General features: G+C 37.4%; 1 protein-coding gene across 7 annotated transcripts in view; it reads right to left on the minus strand.

Moving 5' to 3' along the window:
- AHI1 (Abelson helper integration site 1) overlaps positions 1-25,427 on the minus strand; it is a 110,435-nt gene that overhangs the window by 19,817 nt on the left and 65,191 nt on the right. For all 7 annotated transcript variants that reach the window (XM_068938391.1, XM_068938393.1, XM_068938390.1 and 4 more), the window contains exons 20-22: positions 8,070-8,128; positions 2,589-2,654; positions 295-457 (exon numbers count right to left, since the gene is read on the minus strand). In XM_068938391.1, coding sequence (XP_068794492.1) covers positions 295-457; positions 2,589-2,654; positions 8,070-8,128 — 288 coding nt within the window. The remainder of the gene's footprint in view (positions 1-294; positions 458-2,588; positions 2,655-8,069; positions 8,129-25,427) is intronic.

The raw sequence follows: 25,427 nt of genomic DNA on the forward strand, positions 1-25,427 counted from the left end.
AGGTGGCTATATGTTAGAAGGGAAGAGTCAAGCCAGTTGACTGACAATCAAGCCAGTAGCTTATATAAGCTAGAATGTTTAACTAAGTGTCAATAGCTTCTGAAGTTAGATATGTCAACTTGCTAAGTGGTTAGCTAATTTTGCACAATTTCTGCATTACAGTAACCCATCATTATGCCATATGTGCGCTACACAAATTTGTAACTTTACAGTAATAAGCAGTACAGCATGCTAAAATCTTGGACGATCAGTTAAACCCACACCGGTATACCAGGAAGAGAGCAGTAAACTTACTTTCACCAGCCACATAATTAGCTGGAAAATAGCCTTGCTGTCCATTTGCTAGGCTGCCAAACCACCAGTTATCATTATCTTTGTATAACACTTGGATAATGTCACTGCGATGGATGGTTAGCTCATCTGATCGATGCGCTGTGTAGTCATAAAGAGCCACTACCTAAAAGAGAGATAAGAGCACCACAGCTTTATCACAACCATGCCACAGAGAAAAAAGCGCAACATTCACTTCCTCTTGCAGAAAAGCAGCTGAAACCAAAGCTGCACTTTGGTAAAAGCTGAGGCTCTCTCAAGTTTTGCTAATGGGATCAGGGGTGGTGGGAAAGCAGCAGGAGAGGCAAGATAAAGGACTGTGGGATAGTAGAAATGGTTAAGAACATTCAATTCACTAAGATTAGCTTCAAAACAGCAGCTGTTAGTTTTATAAGCAATTTACTTGTGAAGCAAAAGAAAAAAAAAACACTTCATACATTCACTTTCTCAGAATTGTTACACCACCTTCGGATCCTATTCTATGTGTGTACATGAAGTACATGCATTTGAATAAACACTTCAACAGCGTGATAGTTTTACTAGAAGGAAAATTTTAGTGGAAAAATGTCATTGCAAAGTTTTATACTGATTCTTTCACAAACTTTTTTGTTTAAAAATAAGTATTTACATATACAACTTCATAAATATCTGTAAAAATAGGTGCATACTCCATTGTACATAATAAAGCCATTTTGCTGGTTAAAATACAATGCATCAATATTTGCTGAATAAAAGTACTAACAGTGGTCAGCACCATGCACACTATATAGAATACACTACCTTCTGTCTGAAGTCTGCCTGCTACCCGAATATGAAAATATCATGTACATTTTCTTATTTGCTTCCCATGGTCTGCAATCAGAAATCCATCCTGACTAATTCAGAACAGAAAAGACTGAAAAGTGGTGAACTGCAAGAATAAGAGAATGGCTCACTTCCTTCGTCATAAGTGAACAACAAACTTATGACATATTTTACACATAGAACACTATTCACATCTATATAATCGTCACATCAGATCCCTCCACGAAATGGCAAGTAAAGAGGTCGGATACAGGGATTGTTAGGGAATGAGAGAAGGTCACTTCTCACTAGGGGATTAAGCAGCAAAGTTATTATGAAGATAGGGATATGTGATAAACTTCCATTTTTATTACTGATGTGTGCATTTAAACCTTAAGACTGCTGAACTGCACAATGTTTTGTATGTTTCTGTTTTCAGTATGATTACTTATGACTTATAGCTATAAAAAATATATAGTTGATGTTGCTTTCATTTTCATACTTGCATGTCACAGAGGAGCTTAGCTCTCAGTAGACAGGAATTTTATCTAAATACGCATTCAGTAACCATTAATTTGCATTAAGGGGCCAAGAAATGAAATAGCATCCTCTATTATTACTCTCTTCACTGCATTAGAAAAGCTAGTTCAATAACTACAGGTGATGTTGACAATACAGAAGCACGGACTACAGAATAGAATTGAATTAAAATAGAGTACAGAATACAATACAGAAACAATGCAGAACCAGCAGCTTACATGACCTTGTCCAGTAAGGGGTGCTCTAACAGTGCCCACTTTAGGAAAGTTTTCCTTAGTGATAGTCCTAGGAAACTCATGAGGTCACTTAAGGTAAAAAAGGAATGTAATGCTTTAACTACTGGCAGAATGAAAAGCAACCAAAGACAGAGCTACAAATACTTGGCTTTTGCAGTGTCTTTTATATGGTAGTTTGAGCGTAAACATTTTGTCATTTTGAAAAAGTTAGGAAAATTCAGTAACATGGAAATACTGCCAGCAAACAGATTAAACCAACTAAGCAAGCACCACAATCTATCTCCCCAAAATAAAAAACTCAAACAGCAATGTGTCCTGTAATATGACTGGCTTAGCAAACCTGACAATTTAAAAGAAATGTGGAAATTGGCATTATATTCATTAGAGAAATAGGATCAGAAAGATGATCATGAGGGGATATAGGAAATGCCCCTCAAGATCAGTCACCTACAGAAGAATGTAAAAGATTCAAAGTTATGCCCAGAACAATGGGATGTCTTCTGATCTCATATTTAGGTGTTTGTTAAATGTTGTCTGGGTTCGCTTTTAAGCAAAAAAATCTGTATCTATCAATTCCAAAACCTGGGGCTGCAAAGAAATTCCTTGGGTTCAAGCTGAAAAAAAGAACATGTTTTCAAAAACACAGATACAGTGTAACAAGTACAGAGATACTGAAAAAAAAAATTAAATAATACTTACTGTCTCTTGCCCTAGTGGACAACTACTTCCTCTTCTCACCCCGAGAGCAGTCAGGCAGTCACTATTCTAGAGGAAGAAATTATTTTTAATTTTAATATGAAGTATTTTGATGGATTATAATTTTGAAATTCATCCATATTTGTCATGTCCACTGTAAGATAAAAGTTAAGAATCTGTAATAAATCTGTAATAAAAATGCTTTTAAAAAAAAAAAGAAAAAGTAGAAGTGATGTTAAACAACACTTGAGTAATATTGGCTACCTAGATATTTAGGAGAAGGTATTTATTAAGGGATTTTTTTTAAAGTAGGTACACTTCACTAAAGACAACACGTGGGAAGATAGTGGACTGATGATTGTAATAGTCTAAGCTTATCTGTACTGTAAACATTGCAGTAGAGGTTTAAGAAATTTTTGCAGTGAACTTCACCTTTGAACTAGATGCCATTTGCATGTAATGAGAATTACTGGTCCTAATAACTAATACCTTTACATTTATTTCTAATTGTTCTACCTTTGCCACTTACTCTTCAGACTTCCATGGAAATCAAAGGAATGCTGGATATACAATGGAATAATTAGAATGTGCCTACAAAATTAGGTTTCTGTCAAGCAGTAAAATTCTTCATGTGAAAGAATATTTAAAACTGAACAATTACTAACATTATCAGAGGAACAATAAATTAGAACAATGGAAGAGATGGGAGTTCTTTGTTGGTGTTTCTTAAATTAATTTCTTTTTCAGTGGCTTATCTTTGCAAAGGGGAAAATCAGTTTCCCCTAGATGTTGCATGTGTCAGAGAAATCAAACTACAACACAGAACAGAAATATTACACAGTCACGTGCCAACATAAAACTAGGGACCAGGCAATTACAACATTTCAGGATAAGAATCAAAGGTGAACATTGTAAAGTAACCGTTTCCATCCGTAACACATTGTACCACATTATAAACAATACTTAAAAGTTGAGAATTTCTATTTAACATACTCCTGCTTTTTTGTATTTTGCATCCCATTTAACTGTCTTTGGCAAAAGTGTCTTTCTCTTCTCTCACTTTTCTAAACACACATCTGAAGTGAACTGCTCCTTTCATTCTCTACTGTTTTATTAGGCTGATCCAAGGAACATCCTCATAGCAATCTTCAGCAGAATTAATGGCGTTCTCCAGAACAGAGATCCTTTGCCCAACTGTATACATTGTTTCCTTAACTCAGCAAGGCTTATCTCATATAGCAAAGAAATCATCGATGATCCTGAAAACTACAGTTTCATCTATCTCTAGATTGTTTATCAAGTGTCAGAGTAGCTACAGATATTTACAGTATATATAGATGAATGGAGTAAAAAAAATGCACACTGGCATTTAGTTCTTGTAATATATAAGAACATCTATGCTTACCACCTAAAGAGTTCTAAATAATTACGTACATTTCCAGAGAAAAATATATCTGCCTGATTTGACAACAAATTTTGAACAGAGAACAGTGGAATTGCAGTTCAGAGCATGTGGCTTGTTCAGTGGTAACAGTGTCTTACAGGTTTCAGCTAATTCTCATTTTTCATTCTCAAGGTTAAGAGAATTTTGCAGGCAATGTGCTTAGCCTGTGGGATGGGAGTGCCTCCTGTTGCTCAAAAATGATTCATCAGAATTATTAGCAGTATTATTTAGGTATTTAGTTCAGGTACTCATATTGTCCCATTATTGTGTCTCAATCAGTCTCTCTCTCTCTCTTTAATAAAGTATTTATGTACTCTAAAACACTCAACATAAGAAGAAGTTGAAGAGAGTGAGCTGTTTGGAAATAACAAGCTAAAATCCATGAGTCATCCTGAGACTATGTTGAATGTTCTCAGATACTGTGTAAAATTTTTAATGCAATGCAACAACAATCCAAAGAGTTTCGACTTAAAGAGATAGGAGGAGTATGTCACTGAATGTGCGAACATCCTGATTCCAGTCCAAGTGTTAGCAGGGAGAAGCATGCGTAGACGAATTTGCATGGCTGCTCACCACAAATGGTAGCTACAGCAAGGTAGCAGAGCTGGCTCTGTCATGCTGTATAATTTCTTAAGTTGTGCTAACTACCAGTTACACTCCAAGTAACAGCCAGTGAAAACTACTGGCTTTTCAGTTTAAAAACTTTTTTTTTTTTTTTAAACAGAGGCACAAGATTCAGCTACATTTTCAGAATTACAAAAAAGCCACAGACACACTGAAGCGTATGCATAGTTAACTCAACGCAATGTTTCTGTCTTTTTCAATGCAAGACGAAAACTAGTTAACTATTTTGTTGCATCTGGAACAGATGTGGGACCTATAGTTATGTTCTGAGGAGCTGGTCTTGTTGGGAGACAGACCATCTGTGAGAAACAGGAAGAAAACGCTTGCTGAAAAAGCCTGCTGTGTCACACAGGTTTTGGTTGAACAAAACTGTAAAGGAACTGCTTAAGGAACCTCCACAAAAGATAAATAGATTCAGCAGCTGATTTAGAGTTCTAGACTGTGCAATATTATACTGGTTGTTCACAATACCCCAGTAAGATTGCTTTGATATTTCTAATATAAAAATAAACAAAAACTTAAAAAATTAAGACAAAAGAGAGCACTGCAAGCAAGAATAGACAGATAAGTAAGTTGTTATATCAAGCATCACTGATGCCTGATGATAGCACTAATTAAAATGTTTATGACTTCTTTACTGGGCAGTTTCAGTGACTATGGTAATGGAGGCCTTGCTTTTATTCATCTAGCTATATACAGTACTGGCCAACAAGATTTCAGCATTAGATAGCATTCATTGCCACAGGAGAAGCAGCACTGATGAAAAACAAGTGGTAAGTTATTGCCTTCTTCTCTGTACTGATTTTGGCATTTCATTCCTACTACCCAAAAATACACTTTAAATATCACAATATCAAAGTTTAAAGGAAAAATATGGAAAAACTTAAAAGTCTACCAGGGGTTTCATACGCTTCTTCCTTATATCTAAACAGATTCTGCATTGTAATAGGATGCATGTACAGATAATGTTCAACTTTTAATTAGTCATTAACTCTCAGAAACTACCCTTGGAAAAAAACTTTCCTAAGATCATTCTTAGGCAGACGCTACATATACTGGGGTGAACCCCGATGTGTGTACATATAGGGGTGAAGCCACCCTCCTCCTTTTTCACGTTGGACAGATTCTGATATGGAGAAGGATAAACATTTATAACTTGCCTGCTGCACAGTGACACAGCTTCTCTCCACCTTCCTGTATCTAGTATATGCCAAAACAGGAACAAAACTTGGAGCATGACTGGTGCAAGCACTCTCATAAGGACTCAGGAAATGAATGTTAAAGCTTCCCTAGTCTTTCCCATAAATCTGTGCCTGAGCGTATAACAGCCTAGGTTCTGAGGCTGTTAGGGTTTTTTAAAAGAGTCAAAATGAGAAATGGATTTACAATGTTAAAAAAAATCATGACTGGCTTAAAGATGAGATATATTTTAACCATTTTTAAAAAATGTATAGAATCACTCAAGCTTTTACAATCACTCCATTATTTCCATTTTTCTTCATAAACACGAGGGTTAGAAATATATTTAACCCTCTCCTCCTCCAAGAACATCACACAATTTCTTTACCCCAGTAAGTGAAGTTTTAAATAAAACACTAAATAAGCTGAAACTTAGCATAAAATAATTGAATATGTTTAGGACTGTTGTATTTCTGTTCTTGTTAGTTGGTCCAATTAATTGTCAACATATGCCTAGCTCAGGCCACCTAACCATACAAATTTAGCGTACAGAAAACAGAAAGACAAGGGCAATGTTAATAGTTAAATTAAAACGATTCTGAAAGTATTAACTGCTAAGAATAATGTACTCTTCTTTGGTCTTAATTAATCTGTCTGCTATCATGAAATTACTGTAAAGTTACTTCCTTAGGCTTCAGAGGACTACAATCCTTATTTGATTATAGCCATTCAATATTTAATGAGCATGGGAATCTATAATCTGCCTAGAGGAAAAAACTGTGCCAGGCTGCACTATATTGAAAGCTGCAATGTACAAACAGAAAACAGAAATGCAAACACAGCTGCTGCAACAAAGCCTACAGGGATTAAAAAAAAGGTGGTTGGGGGAGTGGAAATCAATTCAGAAGTATGTGAAATACTTTAGCTCCTAAAATTATTCAAAAACTCTTCAACTATTTTGTCTTTTGGAAATATGCTGCTTTCTTGATTTAAAGAATTCAGTTTACCTGCATTTATAACATATATTACTGCATTTATAACAACAGAAACAAAAATAATGAAAATATTCAAAATTTTCATTTAACCTCCCTCATTCCAGCAAAAATACAAAAAATATTTTCAATTAACTGCTATGTAATATTCTCCAAAACAGCTGATCTTATAAATGTTTATAGGTCTTTCTGTGACAGAGCACACTAAAATATAAACTGAACAATTTATAGTTTTTCCTAATCATTACATATTGATAATTAGAAATTGGAAAATGAGTAAACAAAAAACATTTAGCCACTAAAAAAAAGGAAGGGTAAAAAGATAGTTCTGAAATTTCTTCATAAATCCAGTTATCAGATTGGCCTTACACTAACTCTATTAACAGATCACGTTAAAGCAAGGACTAAAGGAGGTAGGTACAAAAAAAAAGCCCAAACTGTAAAATAGCTTTATAGTATAAAGGATCCAACTTAATTTATGTCTCTTTCTAACTAGTCTCTGAAAAACTGCACCTGGCACACAATTAAATCAGAGTATTAAATCATGGTATTCTCTACATGGGAGGGTAGACTTAACAACTCTACTGCAACAGGCCCAGATTTCTAGGGCCACACACACTTTCAGTATTCAGAACACTACTGATTCGTCAATGACTAGTCCCCCTATATGTTTTGTGTTTGTTTAACGTGGGTTCATCAAGCGTATAGTTGGAATTAACGGCATTTACTCATTCTGTTGGTTTTTTTATCGCAGCAGTCAGGAAACAAGAAATGTAATAATGAAATTAACAAGTATCTTTGCTAGGAATTTCCAATTAATACTTACATAAATAGAGGATAGCTATGATTTCACTTGTTGCAAGCAAGTGAAATATGAGTAAACAGTATAAACATGGCACTGCAAATAGGATTCAAGTTATTCCTCCAGTTTTCTCTCCCTACTTATCAGTGCTTGCATTCTTAGTAAGAATCAGCAATACTGACTGCAATCTTGGCTTACTTATTTCTCAAACAACAAAAAGTAAACAGTAGAAAAAAAAAAGCTTTAATTTGCAGATCTCTGACCTTTCTACCAGCTGCTTGCAACAAAAGCTTATTGCCCATGCAGACAATTTGCTTAAAGATATTTCTTTTGTGAATAAAGATATGTTAAAAAAAAGCTTCTCTACAATAAGAACTTGTGAATAATGGCATTTTATAGTTAAACATCAATTTTAAAATAAATGCAAAGATAGAATTCCTTACCGTCTGTAGTCTGCCCAATAGTGTTAGGCTAAGAGGATTTCCTACTGGGCTGAAACACCCTGTGAAAAGAAAAGGCTGTGAATTTTTTGCTTGTTATCCTTTTCCATCGAATAAACCATTTTCTTTTAAAATCATTATGTTAGCAGGATATGTTTGACAAAATTCTAATGAAAAGCAGCAGCATCTTTCAGTCATAACTATGCATCCCTCAGTCAGGAACAGTTGGAGGGTTTATTTAACTAACAGACCTGACACAAGGTTAACTAATCCAATATTTCCATTCAAATGATTTGGAGAAATAGCTCAAGCTATGTCCACATGCCACCACCTCGTGCTCAGAGCCGACACTATTATCTAGACTGCATTGCTTTTCTTTTCATTGAATTTCTGAGTAATGCATATAAAGTTTTCCAACAGAAACGATCACAAAACCTCTCAAAGGAATTACTTCCTTATTTTATCTGAAAGAATAACTATGCCTATTCAGTAGCTCTCTTTGATCATCTGAGTTCCTATCACAACACACATCTTGCTGTTTATTTTATTCACTCTCTACATAGTGCATTTGAACAAGTACTTGTAAATTGTTTCCTTTTCAAACTATTACATTAACTACTAAGTTCAGGAAAATCCTTTCATCATCTATGGATTTATCTTTTCCTTATTGGTTTCCTCAGCTGTACACTTAAGAAAATATCTTAAAAAGATACAGAAATCTGAAAATTGTTGAACATTACAATGAAAAATGCTACTGCTTCAATGAAGAAAGGTTTGACCTTTCTCATTTTCAAGGATACAGATACCAGACAACAGAGAGTTAAGATTTTCTCTGTGAGATACTAGATTTGAAATAAGTTTAGTTTCAAACAGGAGTAAGTTCTGAAATGTCATTTTCATTTACTACCCCAAAAATGTCCATTTTGGGGAGCCCACATCTGAACAAAGAGGATTTTTCAGATTCAGACTCCCATGTACTGATACAGATCCATAAGAAAGCTTGTACAACTCCAGCTAGAGTATACTTGTCTAAAGCTTAGTGGTTTAGACGGGAGATTTATTTGTAAATCTTTAATCATTTATTATATTTAGAGAAAGCAAAATGAATTAAAGGTGCAAGCTCAGTCACTGTTAGGAAATCATGTTCCTGCAAATCTGCATGCGAGTAACTCTGCGCTTGTGAGAAATCCTAAATGAGGAGTGCAATAATTAATTTTTCTATTTTGTGTACGAATTAAAAAATAGTGTGTTCCTAATCATTTCAAAAAAAGTTTCTCTAAATTTCTGAAATAGTTGATTTTGAAAGGCTTACTTTGGTATTTTATTATTTTTCAAACACTTTTCTCACTTTTTTTTTTTGGAAGAGAAGAGATGGGGACTGAAACTAATTCTGAACTCAACCCACACTCCTAAGATGGTCGACCTGAAGCTTACTTTTTGTTCAAATAAGCTACTTGCCAAAGCATGTGTTTAGCACTAACATCAAAAGTCAATGGGAATGTTAATCCTATTAATGTTATCTACGTACTCATACAGCTGCAATATAAGCTGCTGCAAAGATGACACTATATACTGATATATTATTACATGAAGATGTCACATGTCAACTCTTTGATTAAAAAACCCTCAAACTCGAGACCAATAAAATGTCTGCATGAAAAAAAACATTTTTTTTCTTTAGATAATTAAACATTCCATTGTAGGATTTTCAATTTTGGCATTGTACTGTTATGCTAGTACACATGAATCCAAGTACACTGAAATTTAATCTATTTTAATTGTCTAAATGAAAGCTGCATAAAATGTCTGATGAAAACATTTCCTTGTTTGAAAAATTCTTCCAACTTTAAGACTGCTTTTTTTTCCCCTTTTTTTTAGCAGTAATATCATTAAAAATTTCTCATTATCCTAAGGGAAAGATGTATTTTCTGGTTACTAGTTCAGGATTGTGCGTTTAAGTAAGTGAGTACTCCTGTGCAGTCCCTATGTGCAGCTGCCTGTCAGGTAAAAACTTTACAGTTAGACTGATATCCCCCTATCAAGCCCGAATAAAGGGCAGTGCAGACCTACTCTGCTGCAAACATAGGAAAGAGATCTGTAACGCAAAGATACAAGGAATGCTGCACTGAATTTTAACATAGCAGTGGTTTTGACTTTCCACTTTCCCTGAGTAAAGCAGTCTTCTTCTAGAATAATCAGGAAATTTTTATTACTTTGGTTGAGGTGGAAACAATAAATCAGTCCACAAAACACTTGTCCAATATTCAACACTTCACAGAGCCAATGCTGTTTGTTCATATTGATCATGCCCGTTACAACTGTAATTACTTTTCATTTTTCCTAGATTAACTGTTTTTCTTGGTTTCCTCAAACTCTTCTTTAGTGTTGTCACTTTTTCCATTTATCAAGCATTCCTTTATTAGCTCCTGCATTCAGAACGCTCCCAAAAAAAAAAAAAAAGTGCAAATCTCACTCATTCACAAAACAAGGTCAATTCAGCAAGCAGGGGAATATCCACCTCTTTCCTCAAACGATGTAGTAGATTTTTAAAGCAATTCTGCAGCGTTATTGGCTGGACATGGTTGCATGCTTGACGAAGCATGTCAATTGCACTGAGCAGGTGCGAGCAGCAGTCGGGGCGGCGCTTGCTTTGGTTAGCTCTGATCCAGGCTGCGCAAACTTTTGAACTACTATAGGGAGGTACTGCAGCCGAGGTCGGGATTGTGGGAGGACATTTCCACTTCATCCAAAAATGAAGTTTGCAGGACACCATGACCTACTGGGAGTCTCATTTAGCCTGAGCTTATATAAGGGTTGTTAAATCTCTTGTAAGGTTAAACCTGGAAAAAAAGCCAGGGTTAATCTAGACCGTCTTATCTTAAGCATGTTTCAGGAGTACTCACAGGGAAGTGTTCTTATTTAGTCCAGAGGATTTACTTGAACTCTCCAGCAACCTTTTTTCTTCACAGCTTTTGCTATCTTCACCTTTAAAACCCTGTACGTATTGGGAAGCCAATCTGCTCTATGAAAGTACTAACATTTGAATTCCTCTATTTTCTACTACTCTGCACTGATTCTTCAGTTGCTTCCTTTACATGGAATTTTACATTAGAAGATAAATTATTTCTAAAAGAAGCTACTGATAGTGTTTAAATATGATTTTAAATGTTTCAAAATAACAGGTACTACTACTTTTTCCTCAGACTATCAGAATTCCATATTCACACAGTTTAAGAGTGGGACAGTCGCTCTTTGTGTTCCACATAATCCAATGGTTATGACTATTTTGTGAATGCAAGCATGTGCTGACTTCATGCAAATGACTACCAAAGAAGGGGTATCTTTTGAAAAACAGCGTAGCTGCCTGCCTTGACAACTTCCTTTGCAACTAAAGGGAAAAGAAAAGCTAGAAAACAGGTAGTTGCATGCCTGTACTACCAACTTCCCTGTTTTATATGTGCTTTCACTGAAAGAGAAAAACTACCCTCTCTGCTCTGCATAAGTTTGAAGTGACCATATGCCAAAGAGCCTGGCTGAAATAAATAGGAAATAGATGAGTTCAGTTATAAGCACATTACATTGATGCAGAAATCTATATGAAAAAGTAACTTCTATTTTACAGCAATAGTGACAGCAACAATACCCCAGAAGGGCACTCATGATAATTAAATTGAAAATACTTCCTATTAAACAGCAGCATTTTTATTTATTATCTTTGTTTAAAATTAATGGAGATAGAGCCAGAATATGGGAAAAAGTCCTCCTATGTAGTCACATAATTCCACTATTATACAATCGCAGTGTCTACCATCAACTAATATTAAACGTTTATGTGAAAAATTCTTCATTTAATAGAGGCTGAGAGAGCATTTATCACAGAATTATGTTTTAATTAACTTGTCAAAAGAAGGCTATTTCTTCCTTCATGAAATTCTCTTGATAAATTAATTCTGTTAATTAATAAAGGTATTTGTTACGTGACAAATCTCCAAGAATTCCAGTGTCATGGAATCTACAGTCACCTGCAAAATCAATCAAACGTTTATCCTGGAAAATCTGCAGGCAACTATAGAATATAAATAACATGTTATAAATAAATAATTAACAGAATTGAGGAAAGCTAATATCCAGACTTACTTCTGTGATGAAGTCCTCTAAAGCACAATGAGCACAAAAAAAAAAATCTTTTTCTATCTATTCCAGTTCCACATGATTCTACTCTTAAATGAAATTTACTTTGAAGTTTATATCAATTAATAATGTATCTGAAAATCAAACCTTGAAAGACAAGAAGATAAACTATGCTTCTAAGGGATAGTATTTCTTATTGTAGACACATGCTTCTTGTAATTTATATAATCACCTCTTGCAACACAGCATAGTTAAGACATATCGACATAAATAACAAATACAGGAAAAAAAAAGTGAACTCAGATATGAGTTGAGTATGTGTATATCAGTTCAGTCTCTTCTATTACATATCTTTCTTGGCTTTAAAACTATGTCCAGCAAACAGAATTATGTTTTCAGCATAGTTACCTATTCAAAAGTATGACTTTTGCAACTAAAATATCTTTTAGTATGCAGTATAGCCTCTAATTCAAGTTTCAAAGGAAAGGTTCTTTTAAAATAAATGCTTTCCAAGCAGCATCACTCAGTTCCTACTGGAATTTTATTTTTCAGCTAGATATCGCAAAAGAGAAAGAAGATTGTTTTGTAATTATCTAAATATATATTAATCTTCCTCAAAGGCTTTATCCTCCCAACAGTTATGCTGTAATAGATCAAACTGAATTCATTAAATAAAAAAATTTATATATTGGATAAGAAACTGTTTTCCTTTATTTAAAAATAGGATCATAAATACTTTCAAAACATGCTGCAAGCATTTCCAGATGCAGTTCATATGGAATTAAAGAAATGGATGCACCCACTTAACATAGACCTATCTCTTTATTTTACCAGAGAAAAATATATGTTTTACTAATGTCCAATCCTGTAGCTGAAAACCTGTTTCAAATGCTGCCAAACATGATTCAGTTTAGTTGCTATGATTTTCAACATATTCCAAACTGAGTAGGAAAATGGACAGGACTAAAATGTACTGAAGACTGTTTCAACAAAGTTTAACACATATCAAAGCTTTCATAATTAGTTTTGAACACATTCGGCTCAAGCTGTGAAGCAGGAAAACTATGCTCTAAAGCAGCTCAGAGAGAGGTAAGGAACAGACTACTTTTAGTAACCAGCACAAGGCCAAAGGAAATGGTTAACTCTCTTTGTATCTTGCAAACCACTTGATATGTATATCCGCAGAACAGACTGTCCTCAGTGCTGAGATGGCATCAGTACTGAATGGAAAGGTCTGCCACAAACATCCAAATATTGCAGTGTATTCTGCAGAAGTCTACTCCATGACAGGTAAGTTCATTCTATTACTCCTGCCTTTACCACTTTTCTTCCTTCTTTTAGGGAATCTCTTCAGCCATCTGACATGAGCTGAACTATCTTTAATTTAGTTCTTATTTCCTAAAAGGGGTTCCACTTTGTTATCTAAATCCATCCACTTGAAACCAAAACACAAAATTAAAGGATAAATAAAATTTCCCTCTCTTTACTGTACCAATTTGTACACAATATATAAAGAAACTTCCACTGATTTATGTTACCAGTCAAATATGAGAACCGTTCTCATGCTGCACATTTAAAGAAATGAGAGAAGCCTTAGCTCTACTGCTGCCGGATGTCACTGCGCTAGGTAGTACAGAGACTGATCTAGAAGGCAACAGCAAGAAAAATCAACTAAGTCAGAATAGAACTGATAGATGGTAAAGCATAACTTCTCATCAATTTCCTTTCCCAAATCCCATTAATACTATGAAAAATTTAAAACAAACAAAAAAAAAGAAACTCGGGCGCTTATGTCAACAGATTAGACTGTGGTTGCCATTCAAAACATTATACAATACAGAAAAATCTGCACAGGAGGAGATAAGCTTTCCATAAAAAATATGCCAACATTTACCTTTTTAACAATTGTTTACTAAATACTGGTATTAATAACAGTCATCTAGAAAGGTACCTCTAGAGACTTACACAATTCAGTACTATGCAGTTTCACACATACTGCTGCTGCTTCTTCCAGACCAAGTTATTTGCCAGCAGATGCTTCAACTCTAGGGATTGGGAAAATTCAGGCTTTTAAAACCATGAGTCAGTCATGTTTCTCCTAGGCTGAGAAAGACAGCTGGTCTAATGGGCTTAAACACAGTAACTTGATATGAAAGGACTGACAGAGTTATCAGTAGCTACTACACCTGGCTGTTTGATTCCCCAGCCCAAGCGGCCCTTATGGCAGGGCTGAGGGAACAGTGAAGCAGTGGACTGAAGCAAGACATGAATTCACACTGGTAGATCTGCAAAGAGATACCCTCGCTGCAACACCAAACAATTCCAATCCTCATACAGCAGATCTCAGAATCAGACAGCACTAACACTAAAAACACTGCTGCTGGCAGTACTATATCCCACAAAATAATTACATCTACGATCAACCAAAAGAATGCACAGAGATATTCATTTGAGGTTGGCCACCATTTTCATTCCTAGCTCAAGGTGTACAAGGGCACTAACAGGTATTTGCTCTGAATCTTAGAATAATCCTCCAAAAGGAACGAAGGAGATACTCCGTCAGTGTGGCTTTGAGAACAGGCTGAATGTGGCCCCTTTTTATAAAAGGTATAATGGAGTAAAAACTATTGCATCACAAAAACAATAAAAAATCCCAACTTTTTAATTAGAGATTAAAATCAGATACATTTAGCAGCCTACACACCCATCTAATTATTTCTGAGTAATCTTATCAAATCATCATCTTACATTTTTCTTGCAAATGTTAAGTTTCTACAGTGCCATATATAAACAATGCAAGTAGTAGCACGTGTCCAAAGCATTCTTTTGAAGTAAAGCACATATATTGAATTCAGGCTAATGAGGAACGTGCTAACTTATGACAATCTCTAACTTTACATCATAATGGCATTAGATACAACTGAAAAATCAACAGAAGTTATAGTACCTAGCTGTTTCTTCCTACAATGTAGAGAATGGAAAGTGACTACATAGCTAACATCAATAAGCCTGCATAGATATCATCAGCTTTCTGCAATCAGATTGGCAATATTATTTACAAGTCCTAGATAGCAGATAAAAAACATTTAAGGAAAAAATGGACTATGACACATACTTTGTATTAATAAGGAGTTATTTTTCTTCCAGCACTGCAGATATCCTGAGAGTCATTATTGTTTTTGCTAAGCTCATCAAGACTATTTAAAAGTAAAAAACATAAATCAAATTTGAAAAAAAAAAAAACCTTATTTTGCATTATAATAAATAAAGCCTGTGGTGTTACCCTGTGGAAAAATACGTTTGAGAAATATAGACACTGCTAAGCCTGTAGTCCCCTAGGCTTGTAGATGCCCGGCACTGAAGTAATAGCCTTCGCATTTGGGTTTGGTAATATTTTTTCTTCTGTTGTGCTGCATTAACTTCCCCTCCTTAAACCAGAGGAAACGGACCAATTAAGCAGGATTTATGCTTATCTGTTATAAAAAATAGATAATGACAGTCATGATCAAATACAGAGTTTAACTGTATCTGTAACTCTAAAAGACAAGTAGCTATTGACTTCAGGAGGTCTGTTCATGTGTTTAAGAACCATGCTTGAATAGAATGAAAAGACATAGAATGAAAATTATGCAAGGAAGGAAAATAAAGTAATTTATTTTAGCATGCTGTCTCCCACAATTGAAAAAAGTCTTCAGCACTGGCCAGTATTACCCCACAGTTTCTTAGAACAAATCAGATTAGCATGTTGCTCTGCAAACAAAAAGCTGTAAGAACATATGCCTAAAATATCATTAAACTTTCAAAAATCACCCATTAACATTTTTGCAATGGAAAGTTTTCTCTGAGAAAATAAACAGCTACCACATGTTGTGAACTAATGAGTTTCTGTATTAGCCAGTAATCTCACAATGTCAATTCAGTCTTCATGGGGGAAAAATTAATATAAAATAAAATAGAATAAAATAAGTCTTATAACTGCTTGAAGAACATTATGCAGTATTTTTGGAACATTTACATTCAGGGAAAAAGAATATCAGCAAAACCACATGCAATATGCTGGAAAAATTAATCAACTTGATCTTTCAGGTCTTTATCATGAATGCAATAGCCACTGGTTTGTACCCAGCCTATTCTCTATTTAACTAGTACTTTCAGCAAGTACTACAGAATATTGATTTTCAGAAAACATGACTAATAAATTCTATGACATTGCCAAACAATCCATACATATTAAACCTGAAAAATGCAGGATCATAGGCAGAAACAAAAATCAGGAAACCAGATTCATTTTAATATGGTCTAAAATTAACTGAGCAATACAAATCTGTGCCTAGCAGATGAACTTACTATTGTATTTTTAGAAATACAAGATTATGTCTTTAAAATACATTCCAAAATTAATTTTCTACATTTTAGCTTAACAACTATATTGGTCAGCTATTTCATGAGAACGTGTATGTGCTGGCACCTATGTCCCACATAAGTTTTTTGTGCCTGCATAAACTTTCAAGTTTTCAAAAAATTTACAAATAAACTACTCTAAGAACAGTTTATCAGTGGTTAGAATGTGTATGAATAAATAAGTCCTTTCTAATTCCTTTCTATCTGTACATGGAAACAAAATAATAGCCAGACCAACTTTGGTAACAAAATCTGAAAATATTGTTGTCAAATTACGTATCATTAAGTACTGAGAGACTAATACCGAGCTGGTATCATCCATTACAGAGGAAAATTTACTGAAAAATTACGTGAAGTCCAACATTAAAGCAAAATGTTACAGATCCTGTTAGACACAGATTTCAAGGATATCGATTTTTCGGTTCCCTTGACCTACAAAGTCTGTAAAATTGTCTAGAATGTAATAGCAATCTGCTGCTACTTCTATGGCACTGGCTTTTTAGAAAGCATCACCACTGCCATACTCACAGCCTTCAGCCACTGTGCAGAAATCATACTGGTTTGGCAAATACGTGACCACCAACTGTTATGCTGCCTTAGAGAAAGCAAAAAAGATAACTTGGCCATTAGTGGCTGCCTTCTAGTAAGGGAGACCCCCGCTAGACAGCTTAAATTATTACTTGACAAAGAGCTGGAAAGCAATCTGTTGTAGATAGTAATTTTCCTTAGATGTGAGGTGGAGGATATGCAAAATATAAACATACGAAGGAAACTGATCGTGTTTAACTGAGCATCATTAAGAGGCAATACTCCCTTTCTTTTATAGGGCAGCACCTGATCTGAGGAGAAGTAAAATATGGAAAAACAGGACAGGGGTTTCATAAAGAGGGACTGTGTCAAGCTTTACGGTAAGATCAGATTGCCAGAACTCTGGGTATCCTGGAAAGAACTGACTTTTCCTTTAAGGTTCAATCAGCAGCCCAAATCACTGCATCTAGTGTGAGAAGAAAGCAAGACTTTGCTTTATCTCAGTGTTGAGCCAGTAAGTTTTCTACCCAATTAATCCTGTTTCTTATTTATACAGCAATTTTAAAAAGAGGATTATTTGCATAGTAAGTCTAAAGATGTAAACAAAACTATTTTAAAAGCTTAAATTTAAAAACTACTACAGAAATACAATTTGACTAAATACTTAATATAGTATCATGAAAGCTTTATTCGCATCATCACACAGGTATTGCCAAACTGATATAAATTGCTGTATTTTAACATTTAACCTTAATTATAGCCCACATTCTCTCTGATTTGATTAATATCACCTGTGAAATAACTACTGACTGTGGCTCATACCGCACCTCCAATAACCGAAATCTATACAAAAGCAGTGACTGCTAAGTTTTCATACTCCTCGGTAAAAGAAACGGCATTACTGAGTTCTGAACACTCAACGACAGGAAAATCTTCTCCATGCCCTCCTATGGAAGTAACCTGTTTCTATACATCTTGCATTATGAAGGATATCTGCGTTTATTTAAAACTGACTTCACTGCTCTTACACAAACATGCGTATTATGCTTTCAAAAGGACCACACAACTGTACAAAACATACAAGACGGTCTAGTAACACGAAGAAAGTTTGGGACTCTCAAAACATACCCCTCAATAGACTCGTTGACATCAAAGCACAGAGGTGTTGGACCTTCCTAGATGGTTTTTGCACATGTGCATGCACCAAATTATTAACTCAAACACTAGTGACACAGACACAACTCTGGACACACCTTATTCTCTTTGCAGGATTATTGGAACTTACTCTGAAAAGAATTTGTTTGGATAAGAAGAAAGGCTGATTTAAAGGAAGAATCTTAATTCTAACCGCAAGTGCAGATGCTTTACATGTATGAATAGCCAAAGACAGGTGGAAGTGCCTTTCATGCTCTTTAGCACAAGCAAAAGAACTTTCTAATAAAGTACTGTTATCATGTGGTACACGACGTGGTATATTACACATACACATTAAGTGGGCACTGCATTTCAGATTCACCCAAATAGCAGCAGCATAATTCTTTCTTCTCCTGCTAGTTCTTCTTTTTATACAAAAGCAGCTAAATTTGGAGCAAATACAACCGGGCTGAACACACTGCTAGATGCAGCTGCTGGACACAGAAGGTGAAAAGTTACTTACTACTAATTAATAAATATGTAGTTTAAAATTAATATTCAAGTTTGAATATATTCCTTTCTAGAATTAAAAATTCTAAGACCTCAGTGTGACTTGGAGTCCTTAATGTGGGTAAATACCAAGTCAGTTTTAGCTCTTAAGAGTATCCAACCTGCAAAAAAAATTCTTCAAATAGCAATGAGCATCATGTGCAAGTTATCAAAAGCTCTGTAACAGTATATTCTTCTGAATAAACACAGGAGATGATAAACCTCTCTGCTATCTCCTCTGAATTAAGACAGCCTAAGGGAAAAAACCTAAAAGATAAGACGACCCTTTTTTATTAGAGAGGTGAACTCTGCTTTAAATGTGGTTATCCAAAATGAAAATTCAAAGACGTAAGGAGCAGGAAAGCAGAGCCTGTTCACTCTTCACCTGAAAAATGGTACATAAAATGGCATCTTACAAAGTGAGTCTAAGCGTTTATAGCCCTTGCCAGAAAAAAAACTGGGAGAATTGCTTCTTATGCTCTACTGTTGGTTAGCAACAACTAGAAATTTGATAGAAGGTGAAAGAATTCTCAGAATATCTTCTGGTGCTAGGCGATTTATCACACCAAAAGATGATCAGCATATATTATTAAGTAAATACCACTTTTATGTGTATTATTTATCGATATATTAGCTGCAGCAGTCTGCTGCTGTTGACCTGTCAGGCTCTGAATGGATTCCAGGAAGACATATCAAGACCTGTAATTGCAATGTGCTTTAGTAAATCTGGAAAAACCTCAATCAATTAGGCACCAGAAGTTAGGATAGACAACTAGAGACAGTGGCTCTCTATTCAAAACAGCAGAGACTGACAGGACAGGAAATGGGGACATGATATCTAGAAACAAATGGGGATGTGATATGCTAGAATCAGTCTTCAGATGAGATATACAACGTTTCAAATACTGTCTGTTAGATAGCCTGGACAAGAGTCTTCCGCAGAAGAGGGATTGTCTGGCATGCTGGAGCTGAGCCTGGGGTCCAGTGAATAGGAAACGCTGTAAAGAAGGTTTTTTTTTTTTTTTTTTTTTTTTAAAGTTGCCTGCATGTCATTCTGATCTTTTTCTTCGGCTGAGCAAGTAAAAACTGAGGAGACTGAGCCCCATTTGTGAAGCGCGAGATAGGAAAGGAACCTGTGCGATCAGTTCTTTCACTTGAGCATGCCACAAGGGTGCAGAAAACTTCCAAATGAAAGTTTGAAGGAGTGACGTGTAAAGGTCTAAGGCCACCTCATTTGAAGTCAACAGGCAATGATTAGTCACTGTTCCTCAGAACCTCCTGTGAATAAGAATGCTAACAGTCAGGAGGCAAGCTCTGGTGAAACACCTCTCATCTGGAGCAAAGCAGCATGTTGGGGACAGCTCTGTGAATGTTACCAAGTCACAAAGTTGTCTGACAATAGGAATATCTGAGTTAGGCACCCAAAAAAGCCTTCATTTCTCTGCACATGTCTTTGTTTTCTTAACATTTTCCCAAATAACCATCCTGTACCACTGGTTTCTATGGGATCAACAGAATCAGTATCAAGTTACTATGAGACACCTTGCTACCACAGTACATGCATAAATTCAAGACTGTAATGCAGACCAGAGATATCCAAAGTTAATTTAAAATGAGTTAAATTAACAGAATGAATCATGCAAGGGAAACTGGCTCTTCACTGAAAATGGTGCTTCAGCAACAAGATTAACAGAAGTTGTGTTTGACTCCCTGAAAATCCAGTTGTTTCAAACAGAAGAAAAATCTATAAAATTAGCAAAGATTTTAAAAAGTATTTGAAAAAGTATGCATGCACACCAAAACAAGGAAGGATAACGTACTTCAAAAATCAGAACAGCGTTTTAAACGTATTTGGTATTTGCTCACTTTTCGAAAACCCAAGAATGAAATCAAAGTATCAGGTCCTCTCTGCAGGAGGAAGAAAGCCTCCCTCCTGTACACTGTGGCTGCTACAGGGTCTTTTCTACAGTCCTCCCCTCTCCTCAGGAAATGAAAAGGTCAGAAAGACTGGAGCAATACATGGAGGAGTCAATTTGCTCACCTTCTTCACCCATGCTTATTGCTTATCAGGTCCTTGCTGACCTGAACTTTCTGCTGAAAGTAGCTGTTGACACTTTACTGCACAGCCCTTGGGCAGAAGTGCACTGTTTTCACCTCTAAAAACAGCTGGAATTGCATTTAAGCACGCACTTTGTCAACAATTGCTGTCTCGTGGCTCTATAGCTCAAAAAATACAGGCAAGCTCCATTTAAAAGTACGGACAAGCTCAGACTGACAACGGTTAAAAGGACCTCTCTACTTAGGAATTAATTAGATTTGGTTGTTTTAGGATAGCACATAATTGAAAAAAATAAGGGCACACACAGGCCAAATCACTTTTGGCAGAGTCTTTCTACGGTACTACGTCACACCCTGATTTTGCAATCTATATCTACTGCTGCCAAACAGAGAGTAACGCTTCATTTAATCCACACCCTTGTATAATTTGGCTGAGAGTACTTCCTTTACCCTGAAGGCCCAGTAGTAATTACCCTAACATACACCAATTTCAAGTAAATGTAAATGGTGTTCTTTTGATAACGTTTTTGGAATCTTCAAAGATTCCTGTTATTGTGCTCTGTATTTAGTGCAATTTTTAGTGAAAATTTTTAATTAACTTGCCTAGAAGAAACATGAAAAACAACATAAAATAAATGAACATGTGTATCTTTGATCTCAGTATAAACAATTCTAGCAAGTTGAACTAGAAAATACAAACTCTTCTGACATTTATAACATCTTATCAATCAGATAGAGGAAACTGGATAACCAACCTTTTAAAACAGAACTAGATTGTCATTAATGTTAATGGTTTTGTCTTTGTGTCTTTACTACTCTGTTGGAACATTTTTGTGGTTAGATGAGTCTATTTATACATCTTTTGTTTTCAAATTTAAAAATTCATTTTACTATTCTTTTTATAAACATAAACACTAAGCTCTTCTAGCTTAGACCAATTCCTGTATTTGTGCCTTGGGCCAGAACTCTGACACAGGCAACTGGTGCTGGTGGCACAGCATGGGAGGACCACAGAGCTCTATGGAAAGTTTGTGTCTTTCCCTTCAGCATCACCTGAATGGTGACAGAGCCACAGCAAGGATACGGCCACATCTTGGTACTCTAACTTCTCTTTCCTGAACAAGTCAAGGACAAAGTAGAGCACCCTGGAGATGGCTCTAGTGACTGAAGGGAAGCACTAAGATCAAGGAACTACATACAAAGCTTGGATGTGGGTGACAACTGAGTTTTCATAATTTATTTGCGCTGAAGAAATTGAGACACTATATTGAAGTACCTTGCCTTCAGAATGCAAATGGTATAGCAAAACAGGTTACAAAGGAACCAGAGAGGTATATGCAAGATCCTGTAACACATGTTTATAATGCTGATTATAAACAAGAGACACATGGCACCACTGGGGACAGTCCAGTGAAGGGCTCCTAAGATGATGAAGGGACTGGAGCATCTCTGATATGAAGAAAGGCTGAGGGAGCTGGGACTCTTCAGCCTGGAGAAGAGAAGACTGAGGGGGGATCTGATCAATGTGTGTAAGTATCTGAAGGGAGAAGAGAATGGGGCCGGACTCTTCTCCGTGGTGCCCAGTGACAGGACAAGAGGCAACGGCTCCAAACTGCAACACAGGAAGTTCCATCTGCACATGAGGAGAAACTTCTTTGCTGTGAGGCTGTCTGAGCCCTGGACCAGGTTGCCCAGAGAGGTTGTGGAGTCTCCTTCCTTGGAGATACTGCTGGAAAGGAGATGCCACCTGGACAGAATCCTGGGCAACGTGCTGCAGGTGACCCTGCTTGAGCAGGGGGGTTGGCCTAGATGATCTCCAGAGGTCCCTTCCAACCTCAACCATTCTGTGATTATGTATGTTAATGTGAACGGGTACTCCCCTGGGGAAAATGATCTTTCATTTTAAGGTATTCTTATCTCTCACCTTTCACTTTGGGCAATAGTATAAGAGAGAGGAGAGTAAGAAAAGAAAGATAAGTCTTTTAAACTTCTTTTGATTTGTTTGTAACAGGATAGAAAAACTGTTATCTTTAACTTAAAATTTTTTTCTCAAAGTTAATTTTCTGAACACAGCACTCCAGGTGTGGCCTTACCAGGGCTCAGAAGAGGGGAGGATTACCTCCCTCCACCTGCTGGCAATGCTCGGCCTAATGCAGCCCAGCATACCACTGGCCTTCTTAGCCACAAGGGCGCATTGCTGGCACATGTTTAACTTTATTGTCCATGAGGACTCCCAGGGCCTTCTTCGCAGAGCTGCTTTCCAGCAGGTCAGCCTCCCAGCCCATATTAGTTCCCCTCTGGTGTATCAGCCACTCCTCCCAGTTTTGTATCCTCAGCAAACTTGCTGAGAGTGCACTCTGTCCCTTCCTCCAGGTCACTGATAAATAAGCTGAACAATGCTGGACCCAGTATTGACCCCCGGGGAACACCGCTAGCTACAGGCCTCCAACTAGACTCTGCACCACTGATCACAATCACAACCGTCTGAGCTCTGCCACTCAGCCAGTTCTCAATCCACTTCACTGTCCACCCATTCGGCTCACACTTCTGAGCTTGCCTATGAGGATGTGATGGGAGACAGTGTCAAAAGCCTTGCTGAAGTCCAGGTAGACAACAGCCACTGCTCTCCCCTCCTCTGCCCAGCCAGTCATCCCATCAGAGAAGGCTAGCAGATTCGTTAAGCATGATTTCCCCTTGGGGAAGCCATGCTGACCACTCCTGAGCACCTTCTTGTCCTCCACGTGCTTCGAGATGGCCTCCAGGAATGGAGGTGAGGCTGACTGGCCTATAGTCCTCCCGGTCCTCCTCCCTGCCCTTTTTGAAGGCTGCACTGACACTGGCTTTCTTTCAGGCCTCAGCCACCTCTCCTGATCTCCAGGACCTTTCCAAGATGATCGAGAGTGGCCTAGCAATGACATCTGCCAGCTCCCTCGGCACTTGTGGGTGCATCCCATCAGGGCCCACGGACCTGTGGGAGTCAAGTTTGCCTAAACGATCTCTGACGCAATCCTCCTCCACCAAGGGAAAGCCTTCCTTTCTCCAGACTTTCTCCCTGGTCGCCAAGGTCTGGGGTTCCTGAGGACCGGCCTTAGCAGTAAACACTGAAGCAAAGAAGGCATTCAGTATCTCTGCCTCCTCTGCATCCTTCGTCAGCAGGGCCCCCGCCCCACTCAGTAGCGGGCCTACATTTTCCCTAGTCTTCCTTTTCTTACTGATATATTTGAAGAAGCCCTTCTTGCTGTCCTTGACATCCCTTGCCAGATTAAACTCCAAATGGGCCTTCGCCTTCCGAGTCCCGTCCCTGCGTACTCTGACAACGCCCCGGTATGCATCCCAACTGGCCTGTCCCCGCTTCCACCTTCCGTACACTTCTTTATTCTGTTTGAGTTTTGACAGGAGCTCCTTGCTCATCCATGCAGGTCTCCTGCCCCCTTTGCTCAACTTCTTGCTCACGGGGATGCACTGTTCTTGAGCTTAGAGGAGGTGATCCTTGAATATTAACCAACTCTCTTGGATCCCTCTTCCTCCTAAGGCCCTATCCCATGGGATTTTTCCAAGAAGGTCCCAAGAGGCCAAAGTTTGCTCTCCTGAAGTTCAGGGCTGCAAACTTACTTACTGCCCTGCTTCCTCCTTGCAGGATCCTGAACTCCACAATCTCGTGGTCACAGCAGCCCAAGGCTGCCCCTGACCTTCACATCTCCAACAGCCCTTCCTTGTTTGTTAATACAAGGTCCAGCAGCACACCTCTCCTCGTTGGCTCCTCCATTACCCATCTCAGAAAGTTATCATTAATGCTCTGCAGGAACCACCTGGATTGCTTGTGCCTTGCTGTGTTGTTCCTCCAGCAGATACTGTGGTTACAGTTCCCCCATGAGAACCAGGGCCTGTGATTATGAGGCTACTTCCAGCTGTCTGTAGAAGGCTTCATCTACTACTTCATCCTGATCAGGTGGCCTGTGGGAAACACCCATAACTGTGTCACCCTTGTTAGTCTGCCCCTTAATCCTTACCCATAAGCTCTTGACCCACTCATTGCGAACCCCTAGTCAGAGCTAAACACATTCCAGTTTCTCTCTCACGTACAGGGCAACTCCCCCTCCTCGCCTTCCTGGCCTGTCCTTCCTAAAGAGCGTGCAGCCATCCATGGCAGCATTCTAGGCATGCGAGCTATTCCACCATGTCTCCATAATCGCAATGAGATCATAGCCCTGTGACTGCACACAGATCTCTAATTCCTCCTGTTTATTCCCCATGCTGCGTGCATTTGTGTGCAGACACTTCAGAGAGGTATTCAAGCAGGCTGGTTTCCCAGAAGGGGTGCAAGAGGTTTCCCCATAGTCTTGTCTTGTAGGTACTTCCTTAGCTGCATGCACTTGCAAGTATCCCCACTTGAGCCCTGTTTTGCTAGCTGCATGGTCTCTGCAACTCTCCCTTTCCGCCATCTTTCCTAGTTTAAAGCCCTCTTTCCAGATTGGCCAGCCTGTTGGCAAAGATGCACTTGCCCCACTTTTGTCAGGTGGATTTTCAAACAGGGTCCCATGGTCATAGAAATGAAAATCC

The sequence above is a fragment of the Struthio camelus genome, chromosome 3 (assembly GCF_040807025.1).
Source record: "Struthio camelus isolate bStrCam1 chromosome 3, bStrCam1.hap1, whole genome shotgun sequence".
Classification (NCBI taxonomy): Eukaryota; Metazoa; Chordata; class Aves; order Struthioniformes; family Struthionidae; genus Struthio; species Struthio camelus.